The following is a 26,395-nucleotide window of genomic DNA, read 5'->3' as shown; positions in this document are numbered from 1 at the left end:
TTTCCATTGTGCAAGAGCTTGTATTACATGTAAAGTCTAGACTAATTCGAACTCTTCTTCAATTTTTTTCTTAATGCTTAGATGTTTTCCAGGCCCTTATTCAGTTCAGCAACAGCAGTGAAGCAACACAGGCCAAAAGTGTAAGTATTTGTCAAGAAATGGAATGTTCGTGGTTATTTTGGTCCTTGATTTCCAATCTGAATTGCCTTTCTATATTTGTCATTTTTGTCATAGATGTCATTTTGTCCAAATGAGAGGGAAATTGTCACCTACATGTAATTGTAATCTTTGATATGTCTACTTCACAGAGTTTAAAGAAATGGTGTTAATTTTTTTTTTTAAATCAAAGTGTTTTTGTAAGGAAAAAACAATTGGCATCTCGACAAAACTTGAAAATGTAACCCTAACTCCCTACTTACATGTAGTTTTACTAAGTAGAAGACCATGTCCATCAAAATCTCATCACTCACTCGGCTTCACGTAATGCTTCAGGACCAAATCTGTTGAAATCCACCACAGGCATGATTGGTGCTGGTGGATTTTGATGGACTTGGTAGACATGGCTTATCTGCCAAAATCCCCCAAAAATGGTGGGATGGATTTTGATGAAGTAGGTAGGGGTAGGGTTGAAGTATGTAATTGACATGTTGATAAATGTGAACTTTAAACAACCAAGAGAATGTCCAAGTGAAGTGCAACAGTATTGTAAGGAGAATTTTATTCTCTTTCCTAATACCTGCAAACCCTCATTTTGTCCTCTGCCCAGTTCTGCCAGACACCTCACATAGGTTTTTTTTTGCGATGTGGGTTGCCACATTTTGGGTACCAACATTTAAGAAAAATCCCTGGAAAAAATCCCATTTTAGTAAAGTTAAAAATCAAAAATTGTAGAAAGGTCATTTTTGAGCTGATGCAGTGTGTCAGCTTACAAAGTACATATGTACATTGTACATCAATAACCTCTGATTCACGTCTCTTTATAACCCCCAAATAACTTTGTTTCAGCGGCCCTCGTCTGCTCAAGAATAAGACCCATTGTTTGGAATAGTTGTCATCTTGCTCAATGCTTCTGTCATTGCTTGGGTGTCCGTGAGTTTTATCTTGATTAGGTAGCAAGTTTCTGTACCTAAGCACCTCTATGTAATTTGCCTCTGTTGTCACTACATCATCTGTAAACCAGAGAGAGAAAATAAGTAGGCCCTAATCAATGTTTTTTTGGTTTTTTTTCTTTAGGCCTTAGATGGACAGAATATCTACAATGCCTGTTGTACCCTGCACATTGAGTTCTCCAAGCTGCCTGCCTTGGTGGTCAAGTACAATAACGAAAAGAGCCGGGACTACACCCGAGATCTGCCAACAGGGGACAGTATCGGTGCCCAGGATGGGTTGGCAGGATTAGGGGGTAAGGCAGAAATCATGACCACCCTAACCCTAACCCTACCCAACCCCACCCAACCCCCACTCCACTCCACCCCACCCTACCCCACCAATCAACCCCAGCCAGCCCCCACCCCAACCCCCATACCTCAACCCCCTCCCAGTGTTGTAGTACTCGGTACTCAAAGTACTACTCATGTATTTTTTTTTAGAGCACTCGTACTCGAAATGACAAAGTACGCATACTCGAAATGACGGTACTCGTACTCGGGCAGCAAAGTACTCGTACTGGACATGTCAAAATTGTACTCGATCATCAAGGCACTCGTACTCAAATAGCAGTACTCCACAAAAAATTTCAAATGGTATAGCTTGACTTACCCCGGCCTTATTTTATTATCGATACTTTCAGTTGGAAATGGTTGATTGGCTTGCAGAGAAATCAAAATTTCCTGATTTTTCTCTGTGCACGACCAGACAAACACATTGAACAGCTAGCCGGAGTGGGTCTGTATATCGGTCTGACTTGGCCTGGGCCAATTACGCACAATGAACCATTTGCTGTGGCCGTATTCGGAAATAGAAGTACTAATACTCGTACTCAGAATACAGGTACTCGTACTCGGAGACCTGAACTTGTACTCGGAAGTACAAGTACTCATACTCCTACTCTGTAACCTAAGTATTCGGCAGTACTCGGTACTCAGAAAAAAGTACTCAACTACAACACTGCCTCTTCCTCACATCAGCCCCATTCCAACCCCCACCCTACCCCACCCCACCCCACCCCGAAAAATGTACTCGCTTGGCAAAAAATATCAGCTGCAATATCTCTATGCACTAGTTTCATTCTGCAGAAGAAAAAAAAACTGCACAAAATATTGAGTTGCTCTCATCCCCCACCAAAAAAAGTGGTACACATTACTTCAGACTGGCTGCCATTTCTGCTAAACGTAAATTCTGGGTGCTCAGCAATCCTTTTGTTCCTCTAGACCCATTCAGTCGTACCTTAAAAATGAGTGAGTTGCAAAAAAAGGGGGAAAAATAAGTCATTCATTCCTTGATGCCTAGGTTTTTACAAAACCCTTTGAACCAGTCCAAACCAGTCAATTGAACAGTCAGGTCACATGCATGTTTTTGCATGTTGAATGTGCCTTCTGATTTCTCGTTAACTTCCACTTCAGAAAAGTGCTACATTAATAATAATAGGTTTTCGGGTACAATGCATTTCTTCCAATTTTTCATTGTAAGGGAGTTATATGCAGCTTTCCAATCTGGAACTGCCTAATATTGTCACTTGTTGCAATTGTTCTCTTTATTGGTCCTGTTGTTTAGACATGCATTCTATAGTTACATTTTGCTATGGTGGTGTTTATTGAATTTTAAGAAGCTTGCTAACCATAAGCTGTACATGTGAGTTAAACTTGAATGATGCCTTTACAAACAAATCTTGTGACTGCGTTACTTGACTGTGGCTAGCAGTAGTGTACATCTAAGGAAGATAGATTCAGGCAAGCCGTAGTCGCAGCCTAAAAGTTTATTATACTCAACTACTCATATTTGAATTCCCCAGAATACTTCAATGCATTCTGTTGCTACATCAGGAATTGGCTTAAAGGGCTCATGACATAAATTTTACTTGAGAGCATTTTTTGTGTGTAACTTTCTACTCCTCTTAAATGTATGAAAACTATTTGACATTCCTTTTTGATTTATTTCATTGAAAAGTGCTCTCATTTAAACTTTTTTTTTTTTAAATGCCGTGCTTTTCCGGACAACTGAGAGCGCTGTTGCTGTGATGTCATTTCAGGACGACACTGTTCAGCTTGGGGGTTTTCTGATCAAATTGTGAACCCAAAACTTTGCTCATTGAAAACACCTGTGAGAAAAGTTTGCTCATTGGCTTACTGCCATGTATTTAAAACAACAAGGAATCGCCAAAGAAAAGACAATTTACAACCGCAAAATATCCAAAATTCTGGCAACTTTTGGCGCTGAAATAACTGTAACATTGAGGTGTCTGCCCGAAATGACATCACACTTTTGCTCATGAATACGAAAATTGGCATTAGCATAACAATGAAAAAAGGCACCAAAATACCCTTGAATAAAAATTGAACAATAAGGTTAAATGGGGCAGAAAGGTTCATTTTCAAGGATTGTATTGAAACATTTTACATTGCATTGGGCCCTTTTAATGCCTTATGTCAGCAACTTCTAAATCTGGAAAAGTCTGATGTCTGTGTGTCTGGTGTCCATTTCATTATCCAGAGACTAGAGACTTCATGCTCTGACTAAGAATTGACATGTTAAATTGTAACAAGTCATGGTACCAGATTTCATTCAAATTTAACTCACATAGTGCATGGGTGAGTCGCGAAAGGTGCCTTGCAGCTAGCATGCTTCATTTCATCATTTAGTTTATTTTATTCCTCACCCTAATATGTTTCACTTCATTCTCACCAGTTTTGTTTTATTATTTTTCATAAGAACTCACAATCCATTTTTGTCTGGCACTGGAAACTTTGGAATTCTTTTAAAAAAACTTTTTTTATCAACTTTCAGGTTTTGGTTCCAAATGTTTTCCTTCGTCATACTATTTTGTTTTATGATTTGTCCTCGGTATATTTCTAAAAAAATGCATGGAATTAATTCTAAACAATTTTTGAAAATTCAAAAAGTTGTTCTTTCCGTAGATTTCTGTCTGCCATGGTAAACTTATTTTCCATATGCCATTTTGCATGGAAAACATTAATTGATAAAAAATGAATTGTTTAAAATAACATTTGATGATTGTGCTGATAAATCTAGCTTTCAAAAAAGCCCATTTTACAAAACCCACCCAAATTAAATTTCTTCATAATTACCCCCTTTCCTCAAACTTCAGCCGTAAATTTAAGTTAAAAAAATCACTCCATACCAAAAAAATATGAAAATCTGAGCAGAATAACCCTTTTTTTTGGCACTCTGGTTCTTGTTTCCAATTGTTTTATTATTTTTTTCCTTATAAAATGCGGATGAATTTTTCTCTCTGGTTAACTTCTCGATTAACTCCAATGATAATCTTCGGGGTGGTTCGCGTATTTTTTTCTCCCTCCTAACTTAGGACATGGGATGATGCCTAATGCATTGACACAGATGGCCACGCTGGGCACGTCGCCGTTTAGTCCGACAGCGGCCACGCTAGCGGGCTTTCCAACGGCAGCAGGTATAAACGAAAGAAAGAACAAAAAAACAAGAAAAAACACCAAATTTTTCAGAAGCTGTATTTTCTCTCTCTCCTTCCTGGCTTTGTTCTCAAACTTTTCTCGGCTTCTGATTCTGTCCCTATCGTGGCGATTCTGGCAAAAAAACTTCAAATCTTGGATTTCTGGTTCTCTCCTCGGAATTTTGTTTTTCTTAGTGTCCTCACCCCTATCTCTAAGCTGTGGAATGACCCTCTGCTTTTCTTTATGTGTCCTTTAGACGGTACCACTGTACTTCACGGGGTTTCTCACTTTTTAAGTCGGCGGCGATGTTTTTTCTTTTTTTCTTTTTTATCATCCCCCTATTTTTTTTATTTTTGAGTCCAACAAGTATCGGTGAAATACAACAAACGTTAGACTTTTTGTATTTAAAACAAAAAGGTGTGAAATCTATATTTTAAACAATAATTTAAGTACATTGTATCAAATGATTTCATGAAATTCTGTGGGATATAGTTGATTGAAACCAAACTCAATTTGCCTTTTGTGGCATAAACAAATGCCATAAGAGTGTGGTCATATTTGATTAACACATCATGGCCTTTAGTAAATGCTGCATTGTTCCACTTACTACTTGCATGTTCCTATTAACAAACTGACAATATAAATATTGATAATTTTAAATAAAAAGAAATCAGTCAAAAAAATTGTTTGTGTTATAATGTTTACATCACCTGCTATATCATAGGTGTTAAACCACAAATCAATTTTGCTTTATGGTCCATGTGTTTGCGTTTTTGCTCACACCATTTTGTCACACCACACCATCTCGTGTGAACCAAAGATTGACTGGAGTGTCGCATCCACCATCTGTTACTGGCAAAGATGCTCACCGACTGCATTTAAAAAAAGGAAAAGTGTTGCGTTTTGACCATTTTCCTATAAAAACGTTTAGTCAGTGGAAATTAAAAACACAAGCTTTAATCCTCGAAATTTGAGTGACGCCAAACACCAAGTTTTACCCTGCACTCACTTAATGCCAAAAGCATAGTACATACGTGCAGGGCTTTCTAAGGACCTCTTCCTGAAAATTTGCAAACTTTGCTCAGGTAGGACTCGAACCCATGATCTCCTGCTCACAAGTACAGATGACTTTGCCTCCTAGCTATTGGGTTTCCATCATTTGAGATACACACATGTACAATCAAATTTGAATCTGGCAAGAAGTATTTCAAAAATCAAGTTTTAAAATTGTCGTTTTCAATTGAAAAAGAAGAAAAAAAAGGAAATTTCATAGGCATAGAAACATGAAAATTTATTGGTAATTCTAAAATTGGCTAGAGTGGGATGCGAACCTGCTGGCTGCAAAATATTACATTGTTGGTCTTCATTGTTGGTCTTCCAGTTCGTTGGAAGTGACGACCAATAAAAACCCTCTTTTCCCCCCCAGATTTTTGGGGAAATAGGTCACAGTTTGTTGAGATATGTAATTCTGAATAATACCCCCACAAAGCCAATGCACAGAGCACCACTCAATTATTTTGTTGCTTAATCAGCGATCCCTTTTCATGACCGCAGCACCTTTCACAATCCATTCACCTCACCATTCAAAAAAAAGTTCCCCCTAAAACTATAACTTTTTGACAAGCTTGACCCAAAAAGCAATTGGTGCTGATTGGTGGTTTTTTTTCGGAATAACTTCACTGCTTTCTTTTCACTATTGTATCAGACAATGTGCTTCGGGGAGTACGTCTCTTCTCTTGTTTTCTTCAGCTTCATCTCTGCCGCTTTGTGTATCTTCTTTTTTGGGGGTGGTGGTGGATCGAGGAGCTGTTTCAGTATTTAGACATGGAATACTCACCTGTTTTTGTTTGTTTAGAAAATGCATTCTGAAAACGTCGAAGAAAACTGCAGTGGGTGGGCGCTGAAGGTTCTGTCCACTCACAAGTCTATCACAAGTCTATCACAAGTCCTCCAGTCCCAATTCAAGTCACAAGTTATACAAATGAACCGTGACACAGGCAATCCTTTGTCATTGTTCATCCCCTGTTTATACTAAGTTATGACTGGACTTGTGAACGTACTTGTGACCGGACTGGGATTGACTTGTGATGGACCAGTAACGGACTTGTCGGCAGTAGTTTCTGGCTGAAGCGCACTTAGATCCACCTCGACTGATCCGCCTAGATCCAGAATTGCCAGTTTCATTTCAAAACCTTTACTCACATCATTGTTGCCATTCTATGTTTGATTTTGTTTTCTTTTTTTTCTTTTCTTTCTGTTGTGTTTTTAAGAATCTCACTCTTTGCTTTTTCCTTTTCTTAGAGTCTGGAATGTGAGCCTAGCATAAGGAATCTCCTTATTTATTAAAAGTGTGTCACCATGAATTTGAATTTACTCGATAAGTAACTATGGCAGGAACTGTGACTTAAGTCACTCACTCAGTTATTGTAGTGCCGGTGTCACCTTTGTTAATCAGTAGAGGTGGAAGTTTTCATTATTAAAGGGAAGATACAACATTTGCAAACATAAAAAAAAGAAATGATCGATTTATCACGAAAGACCATTCTGGATTGTTAGGGAATGACAGTCTAAAGCATCCTGTACAATCGTGGCTCCTGGTGTGCTGACATTTCCAAGAAAATTTGCATTTTTCCAACACTGGTCGGCTGACCAGTGTTGGAGAAAACTGGCTTTTTTTCAAAAACTGCTCCGCATTTTTCATATTTAGGTGTTCCGCATTTTCTTTGCTATTGATTACACACCTGTGAAGGGGTACAAGCCTGCCAGACTGATTCTCTGACCTTACAATTTCCAAAGTCTATAAATTGCTCCGTTTCATCTTAAGTGGGGTCAGGGAACCAGACTACAAGAACATGATTGGTTTTCTTGGTTTTTCCAGCATCTACAAGCCCAAAATGTGAAATAAGCCTAGTTTAAAAACATTTGCTACAACATACTAATCCTCTAAAATCCATTTATTTCTGAAAATTGCAGCAAAAGCAAATGTTGTACATTCCCTTTAATAATTGAATTCATATTTTGAAAAAAAACCCAGTAACTAAACACCATTATGTTTAACAATTGTCAAAGGACAAACCAAGACGTGTGAAGAAATTTACATGTAAAATTCAACAGGACAAGATTTATTTTCAGAGATTTCAGCAGGAATTGGTTCACTGATTCATCCTGAATTGTACTCTTTCCCCTCCCTCCATGGTCTCATTTCTCCATCAGTCCCAGGTCTTGGCAGTGCCTTCATCGGCGGCAACTTGCAGCACAACGCTGCGGCTGCGGCCTTCCGTTTCCAGAACACCCTCGCAATGCAAGGCTTACACGGCATGCACGGCATGCAGGGCATGCAAGGCATGCAGGGCATGCAGGGAATGCAGGGAATGCAGAACATGCAAGGAACGCCAGTACTCTTGGTCAGCAACCTCAACACGGAAGTAAGTTGATCGTCCTTCCCAAACCCAGTTGGCTGGCCTTCCCGACTCAGTTGATGGCCTTCTGCAGTGGGTCAGGCCAGACTGAGGCATACATGTACATGTACTCCTTTAATATAACTAAAGGGTCCCTAGAGAAGATTCTTGGACAGAAAATAAGTCACTTTCTGAAAATATGCGTCCAAACACTTTTTTAAATTAGAATTTGATGTCAATTGCCACTTCAAAATGCTTGAAAAGAAAGTTTCGTTTAAAAAAGAAAATAAAATATTTGAAATGCCAAAATAGAAAAAAGTTGTTGTGGAATAGTACGTATTTGATGGCAATATACTTTATTCACGAGTCGGCCATATTCAGTTGAAAGTGAGGTAAACTCATTTTTTGGAACTTGCGAGTAGAAATGAAAGCAATGAAATAAAATTTCATTATAAATTAATACCAATCTGCTCTGATGAATAATCTTAACTTTGAGATTAAATAAACCCTAATGTTTTAAGCTACAAAAAATGAAAGTGAGGCTTCGAATACACTCCAATCACCAAATAGTCTGGCACCATCCCATTCAACAGTTTACAATTTATAAAATAGATTCAGGGAACACAATTCTAAAATGGCTTCCTCTTGAATCAGGCCTACCGTATTCCACCATTACCATGTCTTTTTGCCTTTTTTCCTGAAGATGATCAGAGCATACTGATCGGAACGTCGAGTTTCACAACCAACCGGTTCTTTTCCGAACCACACCTCATCTTCTCAAAAGAGATTCTTCTATGTGGTGTTAACCGTAGACCCTCGCTAGTTTACACTACCGCCATGCCGAGTTTCAAATCTTAAGTTAATTACCATGTCCCTGTATTGGTTGATGTAGTTTTCAGATTTTTCAGAATATGTTGAAAAGCTTCACCAACTATTAAATACAGAACAATCATAATATAAAAAAAAAAGTCCCAGAATAAAACCAGACATTCTTCTTTGTACCGTAACCTGTTTTTTTTTTTTTTTGTAGAATTTTAAATTCCAGAGTCGGGTTTTCTTGTTTGATATTTTTTCCCATTCTCTTTTAGTTTCTTGATTTTTCCGGAGACTTTGAAGGCTTCCCTTGACAATAAGAATGCAAGGGTTTCGGGGGCCTTCTAGCTTGTAGTTGCATCTTTTGACTGGTCTTGTTTTTCAGCTACAGTATATTTTTAATTTTCTTTTTCAGATTGGTAGATTTTCATTCCTGTTTCAAATTTTTTTATTTTAATGATTTTCGAGGCTTCATTTACTTTTTTTAGTTTTTAATTCCAGTATAGTTTGCTTTGTTCGGTTGTTTTTTTCCCCACATTTTTAAGCCTTTCCCTTAAGAATATGGCCAAACTGCAATATAATTTGAAAAACCTGAAAAGAAACAAATTGGATTTGTGATTTTTGTGTTTGTTTGTTAGTTTGTTGAGCCAGAAATGTTTCTCATCTCCCAATTTAGGCGAGGCGTCATAAATAAATTAACCGTTCGAACGCGTGCGCACGCTAGGAACGGGGCCTTTTGTTACATCTACCTCCCGTTCGCACGCGTGCTCACGGCATCCCGTTCCGAACGCGTTCTTATACAACAAAAGGCCAGTCACGGTCTGTGCACACACGAAGAGCTCATCGGCACTAAAAGTATCCGACAAACTTTCTCGTCGCTACAGGCTAGCCCGTACAGTACAAGGGGGGACGTATAAAAATACGGGCACCTTGAACGGGGAAAGCAGTCCTTTGCAATATTTTTTTAACCCTTCCAATCTCCGCATTTTTAATATAACCTAGACCATACATATTTTTTCGCACCGCCCAGCGGCAGACAACGATATTTAAGGATAAAAAGGCATAAATCTTATCAAACTCCTCATACCTGCTCGTGCTGTCTAAACTCTGAAATGTTTTTTTTATTTAATGCTTGCTCCGATATCGGGTTTTCAAATTCCAAATCTGATTTAAATTCCAAACAAAAACGGATTTTTTTCTGTACAAGTATATACACATAGTTGTTCTTCGCATCTTTGTTGTGCTGCTCCCGTTCTCACACGCAAAGGAACGGTTGATTAACATAACAATACCCCCTCAGTGAAGCTTGCCCAAGCACGATCTACGGAACGCGTTCTAAAAGCCGTTCGGCACGGGAAGGAACGGGGGCCGTTCAGAACGGGAAGGAACGCGTGCGCACGCGTGCGAACGGTTAATTTATTTATGACGCCTCGCCTTAGCATTTTCGTGGAGTTTATTTATTTGCTAGCAACATTAGCAGTGCTTCAAACATGGGAAATAGCACAGTTATGGCCATCACTGAAAGAGGATGAAATTTTCAAATCAACCACAAAGGGAACCTGACTAAACTTTGTGCTTTATTTGAAAGAAAAAAAACCCCAGCAATTAACCCCTTAAGGACGGGTGTAATGGGGACATTCCTCCACACATAGAGCAAGTGGCCCGCATGACTGCACAGCCTTTGTGTGGTAGCGGGACTGCACAAAAGCAGCAGCTGTGGAACTACCCACTAGCCTTGTGCCACGGCATACCACAGCTGGCAACTGCATTCCAATGAGGATTAGCGGCCGCCGGCCATGACTGCTTCCCGTAGGCATGGGGTTAAAAAGAGTTTTATCCCATCCCACAGCCATTTTATTTAAACTGTCCAAATGAGAAACATTTCTGTTCTGACACAATGTTAATTTTTTTTGTATCCTTTTATCCTGAAGGATTCCTCATTATGAAAATTCCTTGTTACACAAAGTGTATACAGTGTCCTTTTGTATATTGATATTTAGGCGACACGACACATACCGTACCCTGCTAATGATAACCTGAGAAAAAATCAACTGTGATACAAATTTGTTGATTTGTTTTTCTCTCTTTCTCCATATCTCTCCTCTCTTCCGCCTCCTCTGTGTCATGTTGTCGCTGTAATCGCCCTCACAACCTCTGCCTTCTACACGTGTCGCATAGCTGGTCACACCTCAGGCTCTCTTTACCCTCTTTGGTATGCACTATTTTACGTTTTTGTCCCCGCCCCTTACCCTAAAACCCTGTTCCCACCCCTTTTTTTCCCAAACCCCCACCCTGTTTCCCTACCCCTAATTTCTTACACCCACCCCCTCTGATACCTTATTCCCACCAATCCTTACCCTTTGCCCTGCTGTGTTCCAGGCCACCCCGTTCAAATTCCTTCCTTCGCCCTTCCCTTGCCTGAATCCACCGGTTCGACCTCTCACCTTGACCCTTCAACCTTGACCCTCTCACCCTTGACCACTTTTCACCCATCCCTCTCCCTGACTCAAACCCGTTCCCCACTCTCCTACCCTCTCCATCTCTGCCCAAACCCCTCGCTCTTCCCTCTCCAATCGGATTCCCAGCTTATCCCACTTGAACCCCTACCCATCCCATCCCTACCCTACCCCATCCCTACCCTACCCCATCCCTACCCCACTCCTACCCCACTCCTATGCCACTCCTACCCCACCCCTACCCCACCCCTACCCTACACCTACCAATCCTGTACCCCACCCATACCCACACCCGAACCTGATTCCTTTCCTACTCCCCCTACCACCCAGGTCCATTTTTGTAACGTATGGACAGAATTGTCTTCAAAAGCTGTGTGACATTGTAAAAAAAAAATCAGACACACATTCCTGGGAGAAAAAAAATGAACAAAATGAAAAACGATTTTCATGAGGCAAATTGCTTCATTCATGTAATTTATGATGAACAATTTTGTAAACTTCCTCTACACAAATTTCTGCTGGTAAAGTTCTTCACTGCAGTCACATTTTTTTGAAGACAGTTCTACAAGAAACTGTTACAAAAATGGCCCCTCTCCCTCCCCGTTTTTTAAGTTGATTAACCCCTCCCCAACCATTGCTTAGCGTTTATTTTTAATGCCCCCAGCTTTTACTGAAATTAGCTTTGTCGAAGAATTTTCCACACATTGGCCAACTGGCCTAGTACCCAGTCACATCACAGTGTTCAATCCATGTTTGTCATATGGTACCAGACTGTTGGAAGCAAATATTTAGTGCATAACAGAATAATCATTGATTAGAAAAATAATGTCTGGTATACAAAAAAAATAAGACTGATTACAAGTACTTACATGTATTCAACATAGTAATTTCCCCTGTTTGACGACATTATAACCCATCAAAAAGATTTTGGAGAAACTTAAGGTGCAACTTCCAAATCTGTCATAGTCTGGTGCCATTGTGTTTTTCTCACCAATTTTGAACTGCAATTTTTCAAGGTTCTTTTTTAGTTATGAGCTTTCCCAAAATATTTTGATGAATTGGCAGTGTCTATAAAACTGAAGAATTCAAATTAAGGAACACTTGCTACTAAACTCGGTATACTAGTTGTTTTGTCGAAAGGAAAAGCAAGATGGGGGCATTGAAGATTTTATAGGCACCCCTTTCTGACGAAATGGACACTTCCGACATTATTAAAATCCAATCTTCGTGCACAATTGATGAAGATTGGCTCATCCAAAAATGGGGATGTTTTCTGCAACCTTCTATAATTTGGATTCTAAATTTGCTGAAATGGAATGAATTGGATCACTGTTGGGGAGAAAAAGTTGATTTTGATTTTGGAATGGTTTTTAGCAAGATAATTATTAAAACGTTTGTTCACCTTTTCACTGAATGCAGTTCAGGGGTTTTTTTTGGAAAAGTGAAAGGAAGTGTCCATTTAAATGAAGGGGTGTTCTGTAGATGAGTTTGGTTTGAAGTGGTTTGTTGTGTTTTGTAGTGAAAACCCTTTGAGGTGTGATTAATAATTAGCGTTGTCTTATTTTTGTTAATTTTTTTTTGGGGGGGGGGGGTTGTTGCGTGTGTTACCCTTTGGGGCAGCTTTTTCTCATTTTGCTCATTTATTTGACCACGAAAGGTCAGACTACATTTATACCGGTACTTTGCATGATTTCTCTCTTCACATTTTATATGGGGTTTCCTTTAAGTTCATGCATGTGCTTGCATTGTATTTTTTTCTTGTGGTGTTTTACGCGATGATTTCCAATTCCCATATTTGCAAAAAGACCATATTTCTAATCAAAATTTTAAAGATCTTAATATGGACTGCGTTTTGAAGAAACATCTCAATGCAAATATAAAAAAAAAAATGGGAATTTCGTTTAAATTTTTGCCAGTAAATCAAAATAGTAAACATGTTTCATTCATGAATTAAAAATTTGATTTTCCGATAATTGTCTTGAATTTTTAAAAAAATAAATAAATCAATGGACGTTTGCAAAAAATGCTTTCACGCCCCAAGCTGCCTCTGTTTCTTTGTTTTTTTGTTTTTTTCCTTTTTGTTCCGTTTCATTAATGGCTTTGGGTTTTTTCCAGTTTGGCGTGTTTTAGTTCTGCGAAGCAATTTTTTCAATTGGGCTTTGTTTTTAGTTTCGGTGTGAGGGTCTTTTAGATGGAAGTTCTGAAAAGTTTGCCTTCTGCTGTTTCTGTTAATATGAAGCATTAGAGTTTATTTATCTACACTTTGATTTATCTTGCTTTCAAATCTTTAAAAGTGAATGTTTAGTCTACCCCAAATAAATGTTTTAAGTTATTTTTCCAAAATCTCTGCAGTTTTTTTTTTTTTTGGTTATCTTTGAAGAAACTGTTTCTAAAATTCTTGTGGTTTCCCAAATTTCACTTTAAATTTCTGCTGTTGCTTTGCAGACACAAGACACGAACAGAAACTTTGAAAGCGAAGTCATTTGAAAGCGTCTTTTTTTATTTTATTTTTTTATTTTTTATTAATTGCTTTCAGAAATCTTTAGGTCAGAAAAACACTGATAGAAAAAAAAATTAGATAAACTAAAAACACAAATGGCATGGTTGCTGAACAGTGCAAACCCTTAACTCTGTAACTGACCTTCCCTAGCAACTGAGGAAAGTTTTGAAATCAAATAGGTATCTTTTTTTGGTCCCATGTGTTGAAATTGTCAATCATTGGTGGTAGAAGTGATCAATATGTAATGATTGGTCTTTGCTTTGGTTTTGCAGGGGTTTACGGTGATGTGAGGCGAGTCAAGATCCTCTATGAGAAGAGAGACAATGCTCTCATTCAAATGGCTGATCCCCATCAGTCCCAGACAGGTGCGTATAGTCTCTCTAAAAGATACTCCGCCCCCCCCCCCTTTCTTGTCAGCGCGATAACTTGAGAAATACTTAACATATGAACTTCAAATTTGGTTTGTGGATTGTTCTTGGTAATCCTAAGAAGCCTTTTGCATTTGGGGCCAAAAGGCCAAAGGTCAAGTTCACAGTGGCTAAAACAATAGAAATCTTGTCAGCGCGATAACTTGAGAAATAATTAACATATGAACTTCAAATTTGGTTTGTGGATTGTTCTTGGTAATCCTAAGAAGCCTTTTGCATTTGGGGCCAAAAGGCCAAAGGTCAAGTTCACAGTGGCTAAAACAATAGAAATCTTGTCAGCGTGATAACTTGAGAAATACTTTACATGTGAACTTCAAATTTGGTTTGTGGATTGCTCTTGGCAATCCTAAGAAGCCTATTGCATTTGGGGCCAAAAGGTCAAGGGTCAAGTTCACAGTGGCTAAAACAATAGAAATCTTGTCAGCGCGATAACTTGAGAAATATTTAACATATGAACTTCAAATTTGGTTTGTGGATTGTTCTTGGTAATCCTAAGAAGCCTATTGAATTTGGGGCCAAAAGGTCAATGGTCAAGTTCACAGTGGCTTAAACAATAGAAATCATGTATTTATTCTGAGATTATAGGGATTAGAGATTAATTCATATAAAACCTACAGAAGACACTAATGCTGTCAATGAATGTTCCATGTGACCAAGGTACATGTAAGTTGATGTTAAAAGAGTGGTGTTATGTCATGGGAACTGTCACGGTTGCGGGGCATTTGTGTTTGTAAACACACCTGACTTGTTTCCACTTGCCTTTATTTTGTACACTATCTCCAGTCGTTTGTATTGAATTTGTTTTTGTTTTGTCCTGTTTCTTTCCCTGTGACCTGCAGCCTTGGCCAATCTGAACGGTATCAAGTTGTACACCAAACAGTTGAGAGTGGCGCCCTCCAAGTACCGCGAGGTGGCCATGCCGAGAGAAGGCCAACCGGTGAGGATTTCCCCCACTCTTTTCCAGATTCCTCCAGCAATTAACATCAGAATTATTAACATCAGAATTACATTTGTATGTCAGTAAAATAAAAGAGTTGAGAGGTTTTGTAGATTTCGTTGATACATTTTGTATTGTCCTTTTGAGGAATTTAAATGGTTTGTTTGACCTTTTCTTGTGTTGAAGGATGCGGGCCTGACAAAAGACTACGGCAACTCACCACTGCACCGGTTCAAGAAGCCAGGCTCCAAGAATTTCCAGAACATATTCCCACCCTCAGCTACCCTTCATCTTTCCAACATTCCGTAAGTTTTTAATTTTATTTTTGCAAATCCTTCCTCAACCCCTTTCCTTTTTTCCCCCCAGTTTCTTTGAGAACAAGGTATTTCGTCAAATTTATGACAGCGTTTCTTTACAAATCCTTCGGAAACCCTTTTCCATTGTTTCAGTTATTTTGGGTGGTTTTTTTTAGAACAAGGCATATTGTCCAATACATTATTTCACCCAGATGCGAAGAATTGTACAGAAATATTAAATTAACTTCACAGGCTCAGAAGTTACTTTTGTTTTCAAACCCTTCAGTGATTATAATTGTTCTTTGAAAGAAACATCGACAAATTCAAATGAATTTATAGTTGTGTGGTAGTCAAGTACATTTCTGTGAGTACAATTACAAGTACTTTTCCATAGGTATGAGTACGAGTACAAAACTTTTTCCCCAACGCGGTATCTCTAGTACATGTACATGTATGGTAAATGTACATTTTCAAATATCAGCACTACACTGACTTTACTGAGACATGTGCTTTTCAGTTGATGGAGACAAATTTCATTGTTAACATTGATCTTTATGTTTACTAAATTTTGTAATTGCTCTGATTTGTTTTTATTTGTATTTTTTTATTTTGTCGACGCAGAGCCAGCGTAACAGAGGAGGAACTTAAAAGTGCCTTTAGTAATCACGGAACAGTTGTGTCTTTCAAGTTTTTCCCGTAAGTTTCTCTCATTTCCTTTGTGTCCTCTTTGGAACTATCTCACGAACTGACTGACTGACTGACTGACTCCCCGAAAACTGTCATTGGTGAGCATGGCACTGCTATTGTACATGATGGATCAGCAATGCCAGTGAATGGGCTAGATCTGGTTCATTGCATAGGCCACATGCATGAAAGGACTTCCTGTGAAAAGCCATTCTCAATCAATTGAATATAATTTTGCACGCTCTGGGACCGGCTTTGCCTTGTCTTGTTTTCCTGGATGTTTCCACGAAAGAGGTGTTTCGTATCCTAGTGCCGCGGTCCCACGATTACGGTGTTTGACTCGTGCGTCAGTTCGAACCCTGATGGGGAATGTTCATGTACGGTGCTTGTGTTCTTGGGCAAGACACTTTACTACGATTGCCTTTCTCCACCCAGGAGTATAAATGTGTACCTGTGAAGGTAGAGATCAGATTGCGCTGATCTCGAGCTGCCGTAGAAAAGTGGTTTCATAGTCTGAAGAACAGGCGTAGTTGTGAAGCGCTTCAATACTTTGGTACGAAGTGCTGTATAAACATCGCATTATTCTACCGAACCACTCTGTGTACAGGTTCATAAGATATGATAAATGAAAAATGGGATTTTAAGTTTTGAATATTTTTTTCTTAAAATCTTCTGCCAACAGGAAGGATCGGCGTATGGCTTTGATCCAAATGGGTTCGGTGGAAGAGGCTACACACGCGCTCATTGTAAGTCACTGGATTTCATTGTTGTTGTTTTTTTATTTGCTAAAGAATGCATAATAGAAAATGATGGAAAGGGAAAGTGAGGTCTCGTGTGAACTGTTTGTCTGACTTCCTCATTGAATGATTGAGTTTCAAAAGTTTTTTTATATATTTTTGACTGACCAGTATGAGCAGAGAAAAAGGTAAAAGAAGTTAAATTTTAGTTTCCAAGCTGCGTTACATTTTTAACATTAAAGTTGTTATGTTTTCGCTTTGCCTTAAAAAATTTGATGTGAAGTTATGATCTCCATTTTTTAATATAAATTTTTAAAAGGAAATTTTGTTTTTTTAGGACTTCATCTATTAATTTATTTTTTTGTTCAACAGGCGCAGCACAATCACCAGCTGAGCGAGTCCAATCACCTGAGGGTGTCTTTCTCCAAAACACAGATGTCATAGAAAAACACCCCTTTTTACTGAATGGAATATACTCCAAGTCAATGGTGCAAGTTTGGGATTGTTTCATTTTACTGCCTGGAATGGGGGATGATTCAAGACGATCTTTGAAAGTCAAGCGTTGCCACGTGATTCTCCCACCCCTGTCAAAAGAGTGAAGCATGCCCTAAACTGCATAATAGATATGTATGATAGTATTCATTTGGAGTATACCATGATCACGGTATAGGGGTTTTCTGTTGTCGAGGGACGGTAACAATTTCATCTTTCATCTTCTGGACTCTCTGCTGAAGGATCTTAATGTTGTAACCATGGATACACAGATTTTGTTTTTGTTTTGTATTTTGTGTTCCTTTACGGTCCAAGGACCAAAAAACAAGAACAGTTGTTCGGGAAAAATGTCATAAACTGGGGGATTTTACCTGATGAAGAGGGCCATTTTGTGCATGTTTTAATTAACTTTTATCATTCATATTGAAAAAAAATGAATATATCTGGATTTTGTTTTTCTCTAATTGGTAAGGGGAGAGGGTTTTGAGAAAAAAAATACTTTCATTTTGTGATTTTGATGTTATTTACAGGAAACTTGTAAGAAGAGATATTTTCCATTCGAAAAAAAAGAAAAAGAATTCACCAAGTTTCAATAGTGAAAATGTACTTGGAAGGTTTTTTTTAAGATACGGAACGAATTCATTCTTATCAAGAGGGATGTCATTAAACAAATCGCCACGAGGAAAAGGACCGTTTCCTGATCACAAAATGTCAGTATTTTTCTAAAATCCCCACGGCCATGGATGCGTTTGTGTTGATTTTCGTTTTCCAGTGTAAATCTTTAGAATAGATGCCACAGTGTTTGGAAAGTGTTCGCTACCTTTCATTGTGTCTTTTTGATTTTTTGATATTTTTTTTTGCTGTGGTGACAGGTATTTGGTTTTCCTCTATTTTGATGCATGTTTTGATTGTACTTTATTCCTTGAGTCGTAAAGAATGCAGTTATATAATAACTTTATCGGAAATCAATAGTTTTCATTGTCTTTTTTAATGAGATAACATTGTTTTTTTTACGTCTTAACGTGATATCAGTGGTTCATCATACTTTGATTATGTGTTGGTCTTTTTAAATAAATTCGGTGGTAGTCCAGTGGATATGAATTCTTTAATTAAAAAAAAATGACATTTCACTGTTATCGTTTAACAATTTTTGGGTCCAAAAATCCCCACAACCGAATTTCATAAACTGACAGATACTGTGACTTGTATTTTTTGGACATTCAACTGTCTTGATTCGCAAAGTAAACAAAAGTGGATGTTCACTGTTAAAAGTGGACACCTTTTTTTTATTTTAAAGAATGTGCATTTTTTGGCAATAATACGTAGATTTGTAATACTGATTAATATAATATTATTGTTACCATTGACAGGTTAGAGGTCATTTGTATATACTAACGTTGATAGAGCAAAGAGGTTTAATAATAATACATTTTGAGAAAGGGAAGAAAAAAACTAAGACAAAAACTGTTAAAATGATGAAATTTTAACCCAAAGTCCTGTTTGTATATCTGCACAAAGACAATCCATCCATTGATCGTGTCGTATATATTCCCAAATTATTTATACTTTTTAAATTCTTATTAATGTCCCAAAAACATTTTTTTCTGGGGAAAAAAATGAACAATTCAGTACCTTGACTTGTTACCGGGTTTGAGAGCAAAAAAATCAATGACATTATAAGTTTATAGTTTATGTCTTTCTTTAAATTTGTAACTTTTTGTTGAGTAATTTGCATTCCTTGATAAATTGCAGTTTATTTCAGTGATTTGGTTAACAATTATATCACCATCAGAATTTTTTTTGAGGTTTTGGAGGGGGGGGGGATAGCTTTCTTTGAGTGCAGTTTAATACCCTGAATCATTCTGTGTTAAAAACAGGGTGAAGCATATGAAACAAAGTGCCCCAAAATTGGGAAGTTTTTTGTTGTTGAATTTAAACAAAACAGCCCGAAATTTTACAATCTTTACCGAGACATTTAATTTAAGAAAATGTATTTTTAAAAATCCTTCATTGTCCGTTTAGGGGCCATGACAGCCGCAGGGTCATTCCATGTCACTTTTTGTTTTCAAGGGTTTTGAGGTTTTGGTTTGTTTTGCTTTTTAACTCTTCATCTTTCCTTTTTGTTGGAGAACAGTTTTGGGGTGTTTATTAAGAGAAAAAAAGAAACAAGAATTTTGGAGGCTTGAATATATATATTTTGGTACCAGTCAAGTAAAGTTTATTCCATATCTTGTAGATTGAACGAACAAAAAAAAAGTGTAAGATTTTTTTTTTTTTTCAAGAGTATATAACGCAGATATTGTAGATACTGAGTCTGTTGTCTGGAGACATAGTTGCATGATGTTTTTATTAATATTAGTTGTATATTAACTGCCTGAAATTGGAATGGTTTTCCATATTAACAAATGGAATAATTATTAAAACAAACCAAGTAATACAGCGACATGTTTTCCAACCGCCCAACGTCACGCAATATTTTCAGTATTAATTGAAAGTTGGTCAGCATCCTTCAACAATTTTTTTTATTGATAAATCTTGTATATAAAGCAAAAACAAAATAATTTTTAAAAATTGTGGAAGGAGAGAGGATCGCCTTTGCTTTCTTGTAAGGCAGGAAAAATATTGGACGGTTGGAAAATATGTTATATCAAGTATTCGTAACCTGGCCAAAACAAAAGGGACGACGGGCTTTAAAGGCGAGGTGAGAGGTCGTCACCATAGAAACCTGCATCTGGCTCATGTCATCAAACCTAAGGTTGACAATGGATCGCCAAGCAACCTCTCGACACAGTTGATATTGGACTTGACTTTTATGGAAATCATTCCACAAAGAAGGCTGAAAAAAAAAAAAAGATTAAAAAAAAAACAATAAAAAATGTGTGCCTTAAACACTGAATTTTTTTCTTTTTTTAAAAGAAACTTTTATTCACTCTTACTAGCACAGCCCTTTCTTACACTGTCTTAAACATCAACAGCCTTATGTGTCCTTGTCATTTGCCTCAACTTTCTAAACTGTTCTTGTCTCAAATCTGCCCTTTTTTTCCTCTCATTCTCATTGTGCGGGAATTCTGATGCATTTTCCCCTAGCCTCTTGTCGTACATCTTCTGTACTCGTGTGTTTTTTCCCTCCTTACTCTTTGCTCTATTACAAAATTTGGTCAAGCCCAGAAGCAGACCTGAAAAGTTATATTTGTGCTTCGTCAGATTTGTTCTTGGGTCTCTCACTCTACACCAGCAAATGCGCTTTTCTTTAGTTTGGCGTCCAGGAGAATGTAAACTCTGGTCAGTATTCAAAGAAACCTGATTGATGGCCTGTCAACCATACTAAACAGAAACCTCTTTCATACGATGTTCCCATCAAAACTTATCGTGGAGGTTCTTCTGCCAAACCATCAGTCTGCTTCTGGGCTTACCAGGGTATATTCTGTGACCTTTGACCTTTCATTTTCTAATTCTATGTATATCTCTAAATGTTTATCTCTATTATGTGTGCATCCGTTTTATTTCATTGCCCTCTTTTTTCCTCTTAGTTTCTTGGCCAGATTGGCTCCATTAATGCCCCTCAAGCTAATGGCAGTTTTCATCTTCAAACTTTTTCTCTTGCCACCTTCTATCTTTTGCGGAAAAAACTCAGCTTCTGAAGTTTTGCTATTTCACCAGCAAATAACTGGCACCTGCTTTCAACGATGGTTGTTTAAACTGAAATATTCAACTTTTTTTGTGAAATAGACAAATCAAAACTTGTTAACCCTCAAACAGGGTCACAAGTGAGGTCATGTTTCCTTTAGCATGACTAGGGAAATCATGGCTTTGACCAGTCAGGTGCCAGACTGTACATGTTAAAGGTGCTTCATTTTTAGCCTGGCAGACTTGTAAACAGGATTTTAATGGCCAATGTATTACAATGCTTCAACTGGCAATAGTTAGTTTTGTTTCTTACCTTCTGATGGGGGGGGGGGGGCACTACAAGGTGAAAATGGTATATTTTGTGGTTTGTTCTTGTATCATGTTTTCTTCATTCTGAATTTGCAAGCTTTGCATCTAAGTTGACGTTTAATGCCTTGTCGTTAGGTGATTAGCATTTACGTATTGTACATTTTAATCATACCAAATGACTACAGAAATTCGACATTCCCAAAAGTTGAGCCAAGTGGTGATTTTTGTTTAAGGGTGAAAAAGAGTAACAAGTTCTACTTTTTTGCAAGATTTTATTTTTCCTTTAGCATCCCGTATTTCTGCTTTGGTTTACTGTTCATCTACATATACGCTGTAGTCCGTATAACAAAAACATATGTCATTTATCTTTAATAATTATTCAAGAAATGTGTTGGTATTGTCACAAGTTTTGGGTTTTATTCGGAATTAAATTGCATTGATTCAAGTTCCCTCACCTGTCCTGTTTCAATTAACGTTGGACAAATGAATGCACAAATTATATTTGTTAATTGACCAATGTTATTTTTTCATCCCAATAAACAACTGTAAAGCCTTATAAATGCAATCTCATTCCAAATATAGGTCAAAACTTCTGACGAGACCCACTTATTCTTGTGCACACTCCTTTAAGGTTATTCATACTTGCATGCTTTTTGTAAAAAACACCTTTGAATCTTTCCTTAGTAAGCAAAACTTTATACCTGGCAATTTGTCATATTTCTCTGTGTTTCTACATATAGGCTGTTGATTATTACTATAAATGGATATATTCTCTGTATTATATACCATTCTTTATACTTTGTAGTGATTAGCGTGTAATATAAACCGGGTGTATAGCCGGAGTCTTGTTTTTCCTATTAACTTCAAAACTGATACGCCGGGATTATTTGACATTGGTTGAGGGGCTGTCAGTTACTGTGCTGGAGAAATTATTTGCAGTGGAATTTACTGTAATCACTTTCAAATTTTGGTGGTGAGATTTACGCTCCAATTTTTGGCCTTTTTGTTTTTAGACGAGGGTCAGTCTTTATTCACTTTCAACCAAGTTGCATTCACCAGCTTTTCAGTTCAAAACAGCGAAAGTTGGTACCATTGATTTCAAAGCGAATGACTAGTACATAATGTTGGAATGATAACAGACAATATTTTGCTAAAAAGCAGGCACGACCTGGATAACCGAAAGAAAAAAAAGTTAATGCAAATAATTTCTCCTGCCAATGTGTTTTTATAGTGGACGGGACAGTTTGTTCCAGAGATGGCCTGCCCTGTCCTCTAGCACAGTTTTTGGTTTTCATTGATTTCTATCTTTATTATTCTTCAGTAACAAAAGACTGTATTATACTACAGCATATCTTTCATTCCTTTTTTTAAATACTGTTTGACAACTGCTTATTTGTGTCTTCTAAGATCACCCCTTCTTTCTTTGAGAGACGAGCAATATCTCGTTCTCTTTAACAGGTAGGGGTGAACTTTTTACGTACGTGTGTACATTTTAGGGAAGGGCGTTTCTTCTCTCAATAGCTCTCCTAGAAAACAACTTGATATTGTCAGGAACGGGAACAAAGATGTAACTCCTGGGTTCAACCTGTGAATAGTGACCAATACTGCTTGTACCAAGGGTCTACATTCAACGCATGCGGTGTATGCACAGTTTGAAACTTTCAAGCTGCTTATACTGACCACTTCTTTTGTTTCTTCATGGGAATTCATCATCATTCATTGTTATTTTTTTCATGGGGCCGACAGCTTAGAAGTTGTGTGCTTGAGGGAGGAGGAGGGGGGGGGAACTGTTACAAATATCCAGCTTTGCCATACAATGGACCAGCACACATTTTTATTAAGGAAAATTGATTGTACTTGTACAAAATTTTACAACACCAAAATGATTTTGTAGCTTTGTACTTGTGAAAATTTTTCTACGGTCTGGCTTACAAAAAAAAGAAAGTATTTACAGGTTTAATAACAATATTTATTGTCAAATAATATTGTCCTACAAGCATGCTCTTGTGGGCAAGAAAACATGTAACGTTTTGTTGGATTTTGTATGAGCTTTTGACTGAATGGGTTGACACTGTTTGGAGTGACTTGGATTGGACAGAGTAAACAGAAAAACAAATGTTCACATGTATGTAACATATTGAAGACAAGCAGATAAAAGAAAATAAAAAAAGTTTGGTTTTGTAACAAAAACAATTGTTCCATTTGTTTGATTTGTACGTTTTGCAGGGACTGCAGTTTTATTAAGTAAAGAAATTCAATTCACTCTTTTTACACTCCACCACTGGGCATGCAGAGCCTCGGTCTGGCAACTTTACACACTAAAAATAGCCGGTTCAGTGATCTGAACCCCGACACGGGAATCACTGAATGGGCTATATTTATTGTGTAAAGTTGCCAGATCGAGGCTCAGTGTGCTCATGGCGGAAGTGTGAAAAGAGCGAATGGGGAAGATTAGTGTATACCCATACCCTCAGTGATGTAACCAAGGGGGCCATTCAGGGGATGGGCCCCTGCTTGTGTACCCCTCTATAAATTGGACCCCAGGTATGCTACCACCCCCCCCCCCCCCAAAAAAATTAATCAAACCCATTGTCTGCCTTGCTTTCAATACATAAAGGAATGTAAAGTTCACCCCAGACCGAAGACCTTGATAGTCTATGGTATAGCCGCTTGCACACACATGTCTATGATATTCACGAAGGTTCAGCAATTATGCAAAACAAGACTGCATCTGGACCTCAAGATTCTGACCATTCAGAGGGTGCAGCGCCCTCTGTCGGGTCTTCGGTAACCTGTTGTATCAAAAAAAACATGGCAGCGAATTCAATTTGCTGCCATCAACAGCTGAAGCCAACTTTCTGCTCGAAATGACATCCCAATTTCTAATTTTGACTCTGATTTGGCTGGCCGGTGGGGTCGCATAAAATTTGCATGCTCTGATATATCAGACATTGGTAGTGAGGCTTGCACACGTGAACCTCTGATCCTTAATTAAATTAGATTAACAGCTTGATGGGGAAATAGTAACACCTATAAAATGAACAAAAAACAGGCAAAGGCATTGCATCAAGCACAACTTTTATAACATCATAACGACATTCAGAACAATAGCAAACAGTGAGACACAACAAATGTTTCTTGTGAATTTATATAAAAAGTGAAAACAAAAAATATATACATGCAAATTATTCTCTTCAAATGTAAAGAATGTTGACCGTTTGGATTTCAGATGCAAATTCTGAAGTTTGCTTCATATAGGCATAAACTTGGACAAAAGTCCCAAGTCAAAATTTTTTCAAAACTCTTTTCAGACCTAGTGAATTTAACAAGTATCATTGAAAACTAAATTAAACTTAGTTTTAAGTATACAGTTTTGCTACTTGTATTTTGAAATTTGTTGGGATTGATGTAACTTGTTCGATAAACATCCACACTGCGTGCAACCCTCAGGTATTATTGCAATAAAAATGTTAATGTTAAATTACTTTTATTTTAAATTAAAATATATATACACAATGCATTTTTGAAACATCAGGTTTTGTACTGGTATTAAACTAACACTTACATGTAGTGGTGCTTCATTTAATTTGAACATATCAAATTGAACAACAAATTGCTCCAAACCCAAATATGGTCCTCATGAGACCATTTAACTTTTCTTTTTTTTTTTAAGGAGCAAAAATAATGACAAATTCGCATTTCAAAAATCTGATATCTTGACGTTCTGATTGCAACTGCAAGATGGTAGACCAGCTTAAATGTAAGCATCCTCTTTTGACTTTGTCAATAAAACTTTATTGGCCTAGTTGTACCATGGAGGAATTTTATTCCTCCATGGTTGTACAAGGACTTCAGTGAGGCAGTTACAGCTTTTTTTTCATACCACAAGTCCACAACACATTTATGCAAAATGCAGAAACACCAGAGTACTGATTCTGAGAAATTAATAAACATGCAGACATAGGCATGATAGGCAGATGATATGTCGTGTTATGATTTAAACACTTGTAAGAGTGCATCACTCTGCTGACTGAATAAGACTGGGTCTTCGTCTTAAGTGTCTCATCCCTTCATCGTCTGATCGTGATTATCTGCCACTACCGGGAACTAGGCCTATGTGAGAAGTCAATCTTCATCCACAAAATTCAGCAGGCAGCCTTGCACAAAATCTTTGCAGTTCTGAATGTACTCGTCAGGGTGAGCAAGGAGGAGGCGGCAGTGGGGCGCGGTCTCCCAGCACACTTGCTGAACCTCCACGTACTTCTTTCTGCGCGCCTCCACCACATCATCCACCTTTCTCCAATTGCAGACAGGGTCTTCTTTGGAGTAGAGAAACAGTTGTGGGTAGCGGGACGGGTCCGATTTCATGTCAGACATGAAGGACCGAAGCTCTTGGGGTATGTTCCCCGACCAACTCACCGGTACGAAGAAACTCAAGAGGGTCCCCAGGAGGAGCAGTAGTGTGTAGACGATACGCATGAAGAATCCACTTGTCTTGTCTTGTCTGTTGCGCACTTTGATATGCGTCAACAGGTCGGTGTCACAAGGTGCGCTATCGAAGACGCACCCGCCCACTTTTATCGAAGCCAGTTCTCCTCCTTCGTATGCCGGGTTGTGCAGATACTGCGTGATATACCTGTAGAGAAAGCAGCCACCGTTGCTGAAAACGTGGAAGAACACCACGTTTTCCTCCAGCCCCAAGTCAAACACAAGTTCCAGGACTTTCCTTGCGACGACTTTCAACTTCGCGGGGCTTGGCGTGAGAATGAGTTCGCGCGGCACCGTGTAGCGGACTGTGGTGAAACCGATCGAGTGGTAGATGGCACTGTACTTGCTGAGATGCCGGTCTTCGCAGCCCAACCAACCGAGTAAAATAACTACTGGTTCTTTGCGATCCGATAGAGCTGGGTTGTCGCTGTTTCCGTCCCCGCTTTCCGTGGAAATTGCGGTTGGGAAAGTGACATGATACTCCAAGTCTGGCACATCAAGGTCCGCCATTTTTGCCGGTAACGTAAAAATGTAGTCGCGCAAATGCACAAAGTGCTTAGACTTTAGAATTCATCCAAGAAAATTTCCCATAGCGTAATACCAACCTCGCAGTATTTTAATGGATGATTTCGGAGCCGTGGGTA

The 26,395-nt window shown here is 38.1% G+C and overlaps 2 protein-coding genes across 6 annotated transcripts in view; one reads left to right on the top strand and one right to left on the bottom strand.

Annotated features, from left to right (window-relative positions):
• LOC119723024 (polypyrimidine tract-binding protein 1-like) overlaps nucleotides 1-23,453 on the top strand; it is a 68,207-nt gene extending 44,754 nt beyond the window's left edge. For 4 of the 5 annotated variants that reach the window (XM_038193499.1, XM_038193500.1, XM_038193502.1 and 1 more), the window contains 11 exons: nucleotides 82-140; nucleotides 1,234-1,402; nucleotides 4,484-4,585; nucleotides 7,800-8,011; nucleotides 10,976-11,009; nucleotides 14,026-14,118; nucleotides 15,021-15,118; nucleotides 15,305-15,423; nucleotides 16,036-16,110; nucleotides 16,781-16,844; nucleotides 17,208-23,453. In XM_038193499.1, the coding sequence (XP_038049427.1) occupies nucleotides 82-140; nucleotides 1,234-1,402; nucleotides 4,484-4,585; nucleotides 7,800-8,011; nucleotides 10,976-11,009; nucleotides 14,026-14,118; nucleotides 15,021-15,118; nucleotides 15,305-15,423; nucleotides 16,036-16,110; nucleotides 16,781-16,844; nucleotides 17,208-17,279 (1,097 nt within the window). In that variant the 3' untranslated portion in view covers nucleotides 17,280-23,453. The remainder of the gene's footprint in view (nucleotides 1-81; nucleotides 141-1,233; nucleotides 1,403-4,483; nucleotides 4,586-7,799; nucleotides 8,012-10,975; nucleotides 11,010-14,025; nucleotides 14,119-15,020; nucleotides 15,119-15,304; nucleotides 15,424-16,035; nucleotides 16,111-16,780; nucleotides 16,845-17,207) is intronic. The other variant, XM_038193501.1, reaches the window with a different exon arrangement.
• An 867-nt stretch (nucleotides 23,454-24,320) lies between these two features.
• Nucleotides 24,321-26,378, bottom strand: LOC119723023 (transmembrane protein 53-like). The gene has a single exon (XM_038193498.1). The coding sequence runs from the start codon at nucleotides 26,259-26,261 to the stop codon at nucleotides 25,389-25,391; it is 873 nt and encodes a 290-aa protein (XP_038049426.1). The 5' UTR covers nucleotides 26,262-26,378; the 3' UTR covers nucleotides 24,321-25,388.
• Nucleotides 26,379-26,395: the final 17 nt, after the last annotated feature.

This window comes from Patiria miniata, unplaced genomic scaffold, assembly GCF_015706575.1.
Source record: "Patiria miniata isolate m_02_andy unplaced genomic scaffold, ASM1570657v1 HiC_scaffold_16, whole genome shotgun sequence".
In the NCBI taxonomy this organism is placed as follows: domain Eukaryota; kingdom Metazoa; phylum Echinodermata; class Asteroidea; order Valvatida; family Asterinidae; genus Patiria; species Patiria miniata.
The sequence above is the reverse complement of the archived record's forward strand: the minus strand, read 5'-3'. Positions and strand labels throughout refer to the sequence as shown.

Coding starts and splice junctions, on each gene's coding strand:
- LOC119723023 (XM_038193498.1), bottom strand. CDS start 26,261: ATGGCGGACCTTGATGTGCCAGACTTGGAGTATCATGTCACTTTCCCA.